Source organism: Syngnathus scovelli, chromosome 2 (assembly GCF_024217435.2).
Source record: "Syngnathus scovelli strain Florida chromosome 2, RoL_Ssco_1.2, whole genome shotgun sequence".
NCBI classification, from domain to species: domain Eukaryota; kingdom Metazoa; phylum Chordata; class Actinopteri; order Syngnathiformes; family Syngnathidae; genus Syngnathus; species Syngnathus scovelli.
This window is the reverse complement of record NC_090848.1, coordinates 9,822,688-9,834,638: the sequence shown is the minus strand read 5'-3', so window position 1 is coordinate 9,834,638 and position 11,951 is coordinate 9,822,688. Positions and strand designations below refer to the sequence as shown.

The window sequence follows — 11,951 nt, the reverse complement described above, 5'->3', positions numbered from 1 at the left end:
CACTCACTCACTCACTCACTCACTCACTCACTCACTCACTCACTCACTCACTTAGCCCACTCAATCGCTTGCCAATTTTTTGGACACTGAAATAGATCAGGGAGGATTATAGATGATAGAAATTTGTAAACAGAAATTATCACCTAGGCTTTTCTGCCATGACATCCATTAGAGCGATGTAGTAGTTCCGCTACGTAGTGGAGCGCGAGAACAACACTCTTACATATTCATCACACCTGATAAGCAGCTCCTGGTGGATCAAACTGCTCGCCCATTTGTCAATGTGGGAAGCCACTTTGTGTGAAATGTCGCAGTATTGGCTAAACACAAAGGACAGATTCACCTTGGCAATATAAAAACACCATTTCATCATGTCAGTGTGTTTCAAGGTCAACAGTGGTTGTATTAAGCTAAACAACTAAAAGACCGCCATTGTGTTCTGAATCATGGATGGATTCACGGGGAAACAAATATGGATCTATATTTACGTACTACCTTGCTTTACGAGTGCCCCAACTTTTACATACATTACATACGTACATGATGTTACTTGGCCACAGCCAAAGAACAATGGACTGCTGCAGGGTAAGATTAAAAACACAAAGTTCCTCCTTTAAATTATTTACTTTTGTATGTGAATTTAATGTCTAGCCTCTGCTTCTGTGCAGGAAACCAAGATAATAAAAATAACGACACTGCTTGAAATATGATGCACGAATAAACATATTGAAAATAGGAACACTTATTTTATTTTATTCCAATTCATTGAAATTTATCTATATAGTAATGCTGAGACTGGAATGCAGTTTCTTTTCTTTTTTTAAAGCTTGATTTAAATGATACATTTGTTAGCCATTAATTTGATAATTCAGTAACAAAACAGCAATTTTGTAGGTAAGAAAATGAGCTTGATAGTTTTTGTATTGTTATTCCTCCAGTGTATTTTTTGTGTGCTTGCAATTGCTACAAATTTGAATGTTTAGCATTCACAAAATAATAGGAAGCGAAACTGGGCCTCCAAAGCTGCTAATGATAAGTGTGACAGCAGTGCAGGAATTTCCTATAAAAAGTCGAGAGGTAATCATACCTCAGGACGTGCTGTGCAAACAAATCCCAGAAAAGCAACAAAATCGCTTTAAAAGGAATACATAGTGCACTGGATGAACTTTAATGGACCTCCTTACGGTAAACAAGAGAGACAACCAAGCTGTTTGCTGCCTACTCAGAAACATTAAAGGAGATATATATTTTTTTTATCTTTGCAGGTCTAAATAAAAGGCTCTGACATTCACTGATCAAAATCTACAAAGGATGAAAAATGACAGTCTACTTAACATCCTCTGGTTCTCTCTGATGCAAGTTAGGCTTTTGTTACCATGACAACAGGGTGACGCTAGAGCAGTGTTTATGCATATATTGATTCATATTAAACTAACCACAAGGCAAGACTGCTCATCCAAAGTCTCTTTTATGGTGAATAGCTAATTAAGTATTCAGAGGCCCCCAAAAAATGGCCACCAAAGCCAATGCAGATAAATGACAGTGGTCACATGCTGATTTTTTTTTTTGCCAGTGGTATTGAACATAATTTAATGCATCATGATGCCACGTATTAATATTACAGCATAGTAAAGACACTCACACAATCATCTGGTGACACGATGAAGACAAAAGACATTGAGCTTCACCTCCTCCATTACCTTATGAGTTGACTTCTGCATGTCCTTTTGGATGAATGTATAATTCAGTCTTATTGGGGGAGAAAGATGTCTGCTGTCCTCAGTGTGCACAAAGAAGGGTCCACAGAGGCGTGCTGCAATCTGATCAAAAGAGCACCACAAACTAACTGGAGGTATTTTCCTTCACAACTTGACTGGATTCGAGGTATTTTCTTGGGTGGGGATGGAACATAAAATGACCACCAGGTGCCACCAGTGAGTCACATCATATGTATGTTAAGGTGTCATTGGGTGTTTTGGCTTTTTAATATAATACAGTGAACCCCTCCCCAAGCCTTGTCTATGTATGATGTTGCTTGTTAACATTAAATTAAGCAGATTAAGCTGAATTTTCCTTAAAAACGTTATGTGATACTCTTTATGATTAAGATGATTGTAAACTTTCATTTGGAAAACTGCTCACATTCTTTTTCTCAATTCAAGGCAAAAATGTACTAAACGACTACTTGTATTAAAAAGAAAGGGAATTAAGATCTCAAGCGAACACTATACACTATTTACTGGATCTAACAAGGAGCAGCTACGTAATCTGTTAGAAACGGCCACTGCTTCCAAAAGGACACTGGCTTTAAAGGGGCAGTCAACCCCCACATTTTTTTTTTTTATAATTCTCCCACTAGTCGAAACACAGTGTTCTGATTAAATATTCCTTCAAAAACCAACAAATGAATGACTACTGCCAGTCTTTTTCTACGTATCTTCACATGGGCCTTGGTTTTATGTTTGAATTCCAAAGAAGACTGAAGACTGGGACACTAAACCATATAATGCCATTCCAGTTTGTATGGGTGGTTTCCTTCTATCAGGTGTGGGAAGTGCTGACAGGGGGTGCACCATCAAGGATTACAACTTGCATCCGCACATACGTACACACTTTTGTGCAAAATATCGTCCTTACTGTGCGATGTTGTGCCATGAAGACCCTGAAGACGTCGCGAGATTACAGCCATGCTGCGCTCGTCTGGTATTTACATTAATATTACATTCATACGTGTACCAAACAGGCTGGATTTACACTGCAGTGTGGTTTCAAGTCATGAACATAAAATAACACACTTTACAACTCAATATGAGGCATGGAAGTGAACAATAAAAGCTGCAAGAGAAATTCCCCTCCTCCTCCCAATCCTCCAAACGAACATCAAATGTTGATGGCATAAAAATATTGTTTGTCCCTTCAAGCCTCTGGTGGCTGGACTAAAGTTTATCCCGATGGATTGTTATGGGACTTCCTTTTATGTTGCAACGAAGAGGCGCTCAAAAGCAGTCAGGCGATCCTGAAGCCTCGGGTCTCATGCTGATTGCCAAGTCGGACTTAAAAAAAAAAAAGATGTCTTTTTGGGTATGTGCTACCTATTGCGCCTGGTAATGCATGATAATAGGAAGGAAGATTTTCATATTATAGGGGAGGGGAGGGGAGACTCAAAAATCAGGAGATCTGAATTGGTGACAATTTAACGCGACATATCTTCAATTCAGTACTCCCTAATTCTGATTCTTTGCACGTTTTCAGCAATTATCATCAGGCATTCAGAAACAAATCTCTCAATTCACTTTAAAGGGTCTTCAAATTAGCAATGACCCCAAAAATAATTACACTTGGTCTGACTCACAGCAACACTCACATTCGTCCCTCGTGTGTGAGCGCTGAGACGCCAGCGTGCCCCATGGGTGCTATGCTCCTGTTTTGGGTATTAAGTGAATGTAAATGTCTCTTCAACCCTGAGGAGATTTGATTTACATTTTCTTTCTACTTTGATGCAAAGCTGAATTGTTCCATAAAATTGATGCAGCGTATACCCAGTCTGACAGAGAACGTTCCCTCTTGATTTTGTATTTTGGCATTTCCATCGATTTCCACATTCTGCACTAAACAATGCACAAAAATGAAGTAAACAACTTCAAGCTTAATTTCTCTAAGGGCGACAGTTGTTCTCAAACTGGGGTCCATAAGGGAGTCTGAAAAATAATTTGCAATAAATTATCATGTTATATCATTCAAATGCGGTGACATGCCCCAAAAAAAAAAAAAAAAAAAAAATCCAATAACTTCTCATTACCTTAGCTTTGGGCAAATTAAAAGCTCCGATATACTTGTGAAATATCATCAATATTAATTTATAGTGCCATCAAGACTTCCCCTGCGGTGTAAATAAGCATTTCTTTTTATTGCTAAAACTTATGTTCAGTTAAAGCGAGGATTATGATGAATCCTCTGTGAGGATCCAACCAGACCCAAAAAGTTTGAGAAGCCCATGCCTTGACACACGACGACTGACGTCAGGTCACTGTCATAGTGTTAGGAAATTATTGCAAATTTATAGACCTTCTCATAATGTTTGTAAACATACTAACTATTGTGTTTTGTTCACAGATTGCATTGCATTATATACAATGACAATAAAGGCGATCCTGATTTTGAAAAACCCTGAAAAGAAATATTTTAAGAGTCATTCAAAACAAATTGTGAGTAGGATAAATCAAGGTTGTATCGTAAATTCTTCATGTTGTATTTTTTGCCATGTCTAAAGGGATGGACTAGGAATCGAACCTCGTCATCGGGTTTGTGGACTGCAAATATTTGATTGGGTTGTCCTAGCTTAATCTAGCAAAACATCATGGTTAGCTTTCTAGCTCACGTCAGCGCTACAGTGTGATCCATTTCTCTGTCAAAAGAGCACGCTTGTGTCAAGAATCTGAGCAGCACAAGTCAATTGATTAGCCAATCCTTCGAGGATCATGTTAACCACAGTGTTGAAGTTTCCACCACGTCTTTTTTTGAATCAACTTCCCATTTAAAAGTAAAGTCCTTTCACCACTGCGTCTGCCTTTAAAGCCGTTCATCTCACGTAACATCATCTTCATGACTCACATTTAAGCTACACTGGTTAAGAAAAGGAAGGCTAACATCATGATTTAAGCCATTGACCCTGTTTCCTCAATCTCTCTGCCTTAGTCAAATGACGCGTTTGTTTACAAGTGGTGCCCTCCAAGATGACTTGAGCTTCAGCCACCCAGAAATATGTCATAGTCAAAAGGTCCATGTCAGCACGCTCCTCCTGAGTAAAGAGCAATCCTATTGCTTTGGTTTGCAAGGATTGTCTCAGTCACCTCATGAACACATGCCAGGGTTCTTGTGCTTTGAAGGTTAATCCTCAAAAGGCGGCGTTCCTTGCGCTAAATGGCATTCTGCTCCAATAGGGGCGGGTGTTCTTTCAACTGTAGAGGTTCACTGCTCTGGTTCTGAGGCTGCAGGGCGTTGGGCACACGGCCGCCATCATGCAGGAGCCTCGGGGGCGACATTCGACCTGGGTCGGGATTGACGCTTTGCCACCTCCTGTCACTGGGCTGCATCTCCAGAGTGGGTGTGTCCTTGCAGCAGAAATACTGATGCCAGATCTTACGGAAGGCCGTGCGGAACTTGTTGATACGGAAGGCGTAGATGATGGGGTTGACGGCCGAATTGCCGTGGGTGAGCAGGATGGCGATGTAGAGGAGGAGGATGGGTGTCTGGCACTCGGGGCAGAAGAGCGTCATGCAGTTGATGATGTGTAAGGGGAGCCAACTGACGGCAAAGAGAAAGAGGACTAGCGCCAAGGATTTGGCCAGGTTGAGCTCCTTATCGTAGTACTTGTTGGGGTCGGTGTGGCTGCCGGTCAATTTCTTGCTGTTGAGCTGCTTGTGGATCATGTAGAAGATCTCGGCGTAGATCAGCAGCATGAGCAGAAGCGGCGGCAGCACCCAACTGAAAAAGTTGAAGTAGACCATGTAGTCCATGCTGATGACGTTCTCAAATTGGCAGGTGACCACCAGGTCGGAGTCGATGGAGCCGTTTTGCTGCAGACGCTTGAGGTTGTTCCAGCCTAGCATGGGGGTTAGGCCCACCACAAAAGCCACCGTCCAGCATACCACCACGGCCGCGCCCGCTCGCCGGGGCGTCACCACCTGCTTGTACCTGCAGGGGACAATAAGAGGAAGCGTTAACTTAGCACTGATAGCATTTTTTTATACACAAGAGTATTTAATCAAGCTTTGTACATGTGTGCAAATATTTGGCCACTTTTAATAAGACCTCAGAGTTTCTCTAATCTGCTACATTTTCATGATGAACCTGATGAGAGCACCAAAGGCTTTGTGATATTGACCCAGATGTCGCTTGTTTCACGTGCTGAATGTTTCATGTGAATGAAACCACAATCATATGGGATATGTATTGCTCTATATGGCAGTCACAAAAAATACTATCAGGGCATTAAATAAGAAGCACGCACTAAGCCACTATGGTGTAAATCCAGCCCTCTGACATTTGTGCACATCTCGCCTGAAGCAAAAGGAAATGCTCCAATTAGGCTCAGCTTTCATGCGTTGGATTAGTATTGATCAAGAATGTATGTGTTAGGACAGCCACGTCTCTAAGTCAAGCAAAATTCCAGCAATTCACACGCTTTGCCTTTTATTCTAGAAATGGTTAATTAGTTATAATGAAAACATGAATAAAAATAGAAGGGATTATTTTATTACAATGATCAAATGACGTATTTTACATGCACATTTTCTGTGTTTTATTTGCTTCATCTTGTATGAGGTGAGCCAACAGTCCATTTGGGCTCTACGCTGGAGGACATTCTATGTCCCAGAATGAAAGTTTAAATCATTCATGCATGTGATGTGTAAATATAATTGTCCTGAGACAAAATGTATAAATGTAGCTGTAGTTAACTTGATTGCTAAAAATGATTTAACACACCTAATATATCTTGAGCACCCCCTAAAATGACACCCCCCCCCCCACCCCCCTCTCTTAATAGTAATAATAAAAATGCATGAGATTTATATAGCAATTTTCTGGACGCTCAAAGACACTTTCCAGTGCATACATTATTCATGGACTCACACATTTATACTCCGGTGGTGGTAAACTACATCGGTAGCCACAGCTGCCCTGGGGCTGCCAGTGTGCGCTTGTGGCCCCTCCAACCACCAACATTAGCACCCACCTGTACACCGCCCATCAATCTGTCCGTCCGTTCTTCCCTCCCTCCGCAAATTTTAAGAAAAAAAATAGATTAAATTCTAGACCAAAAAAAAAGCAGGTCAACTTGAACTTAACCAAGGCGCAGACAAATTGGCGCTCCGCCGGTGTGAGTGCTGTACGATGTCATATCGGATTATTTCAATCATAAATATAACACCATCATGGGACAATCCGAAATCATCAATTGAATGGATTATAATCCCCATCATCATCAGTGGTCATGTGATGCTACCTGCTTTAAAAATATATGATAATAATACGACTACTATTACTGGTGGTACTTAATAATAATAAAAATAATAATAACCATGTAAAGGGTTGCATGCTACAAGCAAAAAAAAAAGGAGAAGCTTTCCCATGCTTTTATCTCCAGTAGACATGATTATTGTAATGGTCTTCTGACGAGATTACCCCAAAAGAGCATAAAACAGCTGCAGTGGATTCAAAACCCTGTAGCTTGGGTTCTGAAAAAACACAGAGATCTGAAAACCTCACTCCAGTCCTTAAGATTTTAACACTGGCTGTAGAACAGATTTTCACATTTCTGCTACCGGTATGTAAATCACGAAATGATTTAGGTCCCAAATACCTAATAGAAATTTTACTTGAATATAGTAGTAAAGGAGAAAATCCTGTTTAAAAACTATGTGTTTGTATGTACAAAGCATGTCTTGCCTAATATGTTTTCAGCATGTTGTGTTTGTTTTTTATGTGTTTAGGATAAATAGCACTCCATAATATTGCACTTTAAAAAGTAAAAAGCAATATTAGTATTAAACACCATGTTAAGAATGAAATAGTTTGTGCATTGTGAGTTAATGTTTGAATACAATTCAGTGTGCTGTTTCTTCTGGTGCTGTACAATACAGTCATATAGACACAAATGATGAGTCACCACAATTCTCATCTCATTGACCCAGTAAAGGGTGATAATATTGGTCATGAGTATAGAATATACAGTGAGTATTGATTGTAACATTACCTGTCTATATGTGTTGCACCGCCATTGGTGTTCCAACACTTCAGAGCACGTTGATGCTAGTTTTGTTAGCCCAACATTTGAATTTTCTATTTTTTGTTGGCATTAAGCTAGTGGGGTCATTCCTAAGGCACAGTTATTTAGTTGTTTTAAATACACAACAGGCGGCTCGGTGGCGCACTGGGTAGCACGTCCGCCTCACAGTTAGGAGGGTGCGGGTTCGATTCCACCTCCGGCCCTCCCTGTGTGGAGTTTGCATGTTCTCCCCGGGCCCGCGTGGGTTTTCTCCGGGCACTCCGGTTTCCTCCCACATTCCAAAAACATGCTTGGTAGGCCGATTGAAGACTCCAAATTGTCCCTAGGTGTGAGTGTGAGTGCGATTGGTTGTCTGTCTCTGTGTGCCCTGCGATTGGCTGGCAACCAGTTCAGGGTGTCCCCCGCCTACTGCCCGATGACGGCTGGGATAGGCTCCAGCACGCCCGCGACCCCCGTGGGGACTAAGCGGTTCAGAAAATGGATGGATGGATGGATAAATACACAACATTGTTTAGCTAAATGAATCAAATTGCATGGTGGTTTATTACCTGTTTTTCTTGAAAACTTAAAATTTCAATTTCAAAATGACCTGACCTGGCTTGACCACCAAAGTTTGCACTGCATTGCTGATTTAACACGTGTATATTTTGACATTATGATAACGCACCACTAAACTCAGGGTAAATACTGATCATGTGATGTTACCTGGTAGGGATCTTGACCCTCAGGTAACGGTCAATGGCGATGGCGAGCAGCGCCAGGATGGAACTTTGCGTGAGAACCAGAACCATGCAGGCGACCAGCAGGCAACTGTAGAAGTGCGTCTGAAACCCGATGCTGATCGTGATGGCCAGTGGGATGACCAGCGCCCCGACCGCGATGTCAGCCAGCGCCAGCGACACGATGAAACAGAAGGTGGTGTCCCGCAGGGATTTGTTAATCCTCACCGCCCACACCACCATCACGTTGCCCACCACGGACGCCACCGCGATCGCAACCTCCATGCCGATGTAGAGGGACAGCAGTGCTCCGGGCATCCTTGACGAGGATCACGTCGGGGAAAGAAACAAGCACAGAAAGAAGACGAAAAAAAACCCTCCTGAGTTTGACACACGCGTAATTTGGGTTTAGTGTGTCCAAGGGCAGGTGCGGAGGTTCGTGCGTCCGCGGCGCCGATGCGCGCTACTTCCACATGGCTGCATCACCTACAGGAGGAGGAAAGAACAGAAATGGAAAGGATGCTCCTTTTCTCCGTGCATGCGCGCGGGGCAAGAGGATGTGGGTGATGGGTGGGGGGGGACTCCACGACCGAACAAAAGAGAAGCTTGAAGCAATATCGAGAACCCGTCCAACTACGCGCGTGCATGTGCGCCAACACGCATGACACCCCCTCCTCCTTTTCCTTCGACCCCCTCAGTCCTCGTGCAGTTGCTTCCAAATAGTATCATAACAAGTATATTTTTCTGGGTACACAGTGAGGCAAAAGTCCTAGGAATTCCCTTGAACTAAAGATGTAGGTCGTCTCGCACATTTCACAGATGGTTTCAGTCTCTCCCTTCTCCTACTCGCTGTTTACTTTCAACTCACACATCTTCAATGTTGGCCCGAGCCAAGGAAAACAATTACTACATCATCTACATCATTTTATTTTTTTTACCTAGAGACGTTAATACTATAGTATTAACTGTCTGGCATTAATGAACGGATAAATAATATTCGATTTTTTTTTCTGACAAAATAGAGAGTAGGGATATATCCCTACTTATATACTTATATTCAATATATTTTGATATGTAATACTGTCTGTACAAATTCTGTGCTTCATCATGGAACGACTTCAACTCTGTGTCAAGGTACCATTTCAGTAATTTACTGTCTATATATATGTATATATATATATATTTTTTAAATGTGCTTACCCCAAATGCAACTCATTGGATTTCTGGTGAACAAAAGGTAGAAATTCATCTGTCACGGCCAAATTAGATTTGCCTTTGTGGTCCGTGCAGAAGTGTGTGTAGAGATTTGAACTTCGAACTGTTACCAACGGTGTTGATAAAAGGGGAGGACAAAAAATGACAGATAGCCACACTTGCATAACCTAATGATATCGAACATACAAGCTCTATCATAAATGCAATATAGACTCATCAAGCATGCTAATAAATACAATGCTGATGAACGTTTTTGTAGTTTAGGGATCCCCAACACCATCACCTGAAAGCCAGTTTATGCTTCTAACTTTGCCCATCACGAAACACAATTTTCAACGACACACTCACCACATCCATTGTGTCACACACTGAACACAATGAACCTTTGTCTCAGGTACACGCACTAACGTGTGGCATTGACGTTGATATGCTAAGGTTCAAAGTTCAATTGTACCTGAGGGCGGCAGTTGCAATCGTGACAGGGTTGCCATTACTTCCTCAAGGCAGGCGTGACCGCCGAGTATGTTCGAGGGAGTCCCGAGTGGCCCTCACTTATATATTATGGAGCAGTGACATGCAGAGAGGCTGCAGTCCACATGACTGAAAGTGAAAGCAAAAGCGCCTTGTCAACCTTCGGCCGAACACTAAAAAATATTTGATATTTGTAATATTGTTCGATGCAGAGATCACATACAATATGTACAAGCCACCAGAATGTCTCAAGTCCTTCAAGTTCAAACAAGTCTTAAGTCATAAACTCCTGCTCAGTCACAACATATATTAGAATGACAAAAAAATATGTTGATATGACTGAACTTCATTAATAAAATAAAATGTAGAAAATAAAGGGATCACATAAATAAATCTAATAAATTATAAAATAAAAATAAAACCAAGACATTAGTTTGCATACATTAATTTCATACAGATGTACTAAATGTTCTTTTTGTATGTCAATTTTATTCTTTATTCTTTGTGTTACGATCAAATTGACGTGCATTAGTTAAAAGGGGGCCTGCCACATCAATATGGCGAGTCCCACATCGCTGGTTAAATGACTGCATTCTGTCTAATGGTGCCTAGCCAAGATGTGAATAAATTAAATCATCCCCCTGACAACATCTCACCACTCTATTTATTTAGCTGAGGGACAGTAACACGGATTAAATTTTGCCTCAGTGCCAATGTGCAAAGTTATCAAAACGCAAATTGCATGTAATTGATAGTAACAATTCATATGGACTTTTGTAAAATTTTTCTGTTTTACTTTGACTTAAGCAAAAAAGTCTCATTTTACCTGAGCTTTTTTTTTCACATAAGAAACTGGATTTTTACTCAAGCAGGTTACTCTGAGCACTTTTGCCACTTTTGATCGATACAAAACTTTGCTGGAAGGGGGAAAAAAACCAACAGGAAAATGGTCAGCATACAGCAATCGATTCACTAAATTGCCTTAAACCTTCCGCTCAGGAATTATAGACATATTGCAGTGACAGTACAGTATGCAGTCTGAAGACACGCCCCCATCTGGGTGGGCACGTGAGTGCTCCGCATGAGCCCTGGAGGTCAAGTTAATGTGCTCTACTGAAGGAAAGAAGCAGCCATATGGTCCTCACACCAGTGCCTCGACACCAGTTCACTTGCCTAACAAACCACTTCAGAGCGAATGTTAATATTGGGCGTGACAAAAGTAACGTATTTAGTGCTAATGGAGTTATATAATATGTATAATAATTATATTTTGGTCATATTATTACAGTTACCAAGGCCAATAACACAAAATGAAACATAAGGAAAAAGAAACGAAGAGGGAGTTACTCATTAACCCATTTACAAGCAGAATTTTCCATTTGTCACTCATAAAAGTAGCTAGTTGAATTTATTGTTCTTGCTTGTCATTAAGCTTGGTCCTTTGAATTCTTAAAGTCTCTTTATTCCTTTCCTATCTTTGTCAAGACATACATAACGTGACTGAGAAGTCATTCTTTTTCAGGTCATCCACAGTCAAAAAAAGTTGATTCAGGGGTGAGTACCCCTTCAAGAACTCAATAAATCAACCATTTTAAAAAAGCAAAACCCACTCTAGAACTCGGAGATACGAAAGCCAGAGCTGAGATTCGAGCAGCGAACCTCGAAACTGTTAGGCAGATGTGCTCGCCACTCATCTACAATGTAAATCTTTCCTGTATGGTTGGCACACATTTAGCATCAGAGGCAGTCAAAAATAG

The 11,951-nt window shown here is 41.1% G+C and overlaps 1 protein-coding gene across 1 annotated transcript; it reads right to left on the bottom strand.

The window, feature by feature from the left end:
- Positions 1 to 1,147: 1,147 nt before the first annotated feature.
- Positions 1,148 to 9,788, bottom strand: adora1b (adenosine A1 receptor b). Its single transcript, XM_049754531.2, has 3 exons — positions 9,709 to 9,788; positions 8,495 to 8,994; positions 1,148 to 5,694 (listed from the first exon to the last, which is right to left on the bottom strand). The coding sequence occupies exons 2-3, from the start codon at positions 8,824 to 8,826 to the stop codon at positions 4,917 to 4,919; spliced, it is 1,110 nt and encodes a 369-aa protein (XP_049610488.1). The 5' UTR covers positions 8,827 to 8,994; positions 9,709 to 9,788; the 3' UTR covers positions 1,148 to 4,916.
- Between the last annotated feature and the right edge of the window lie 2,163 nt (positions 9,789 to 11,951).

Bases quoted from the DNA above. Each gene is read 5' to 3' on its own strand.
- adora1b (XM_049754531.2), bottom strand. From the start codon at position 8,826: ATGCCCGGAGCACTGCTGTCCCTCTACATCGGCATGGAGGTTGCGATC. The intron at 5,695-8,494 runs GTAACATCACAT...TGTCCCCTGCAG, and splicing joins AGGGTCAAGATCCCTACCAG to GTACAAGCAGGTGGTGACGC.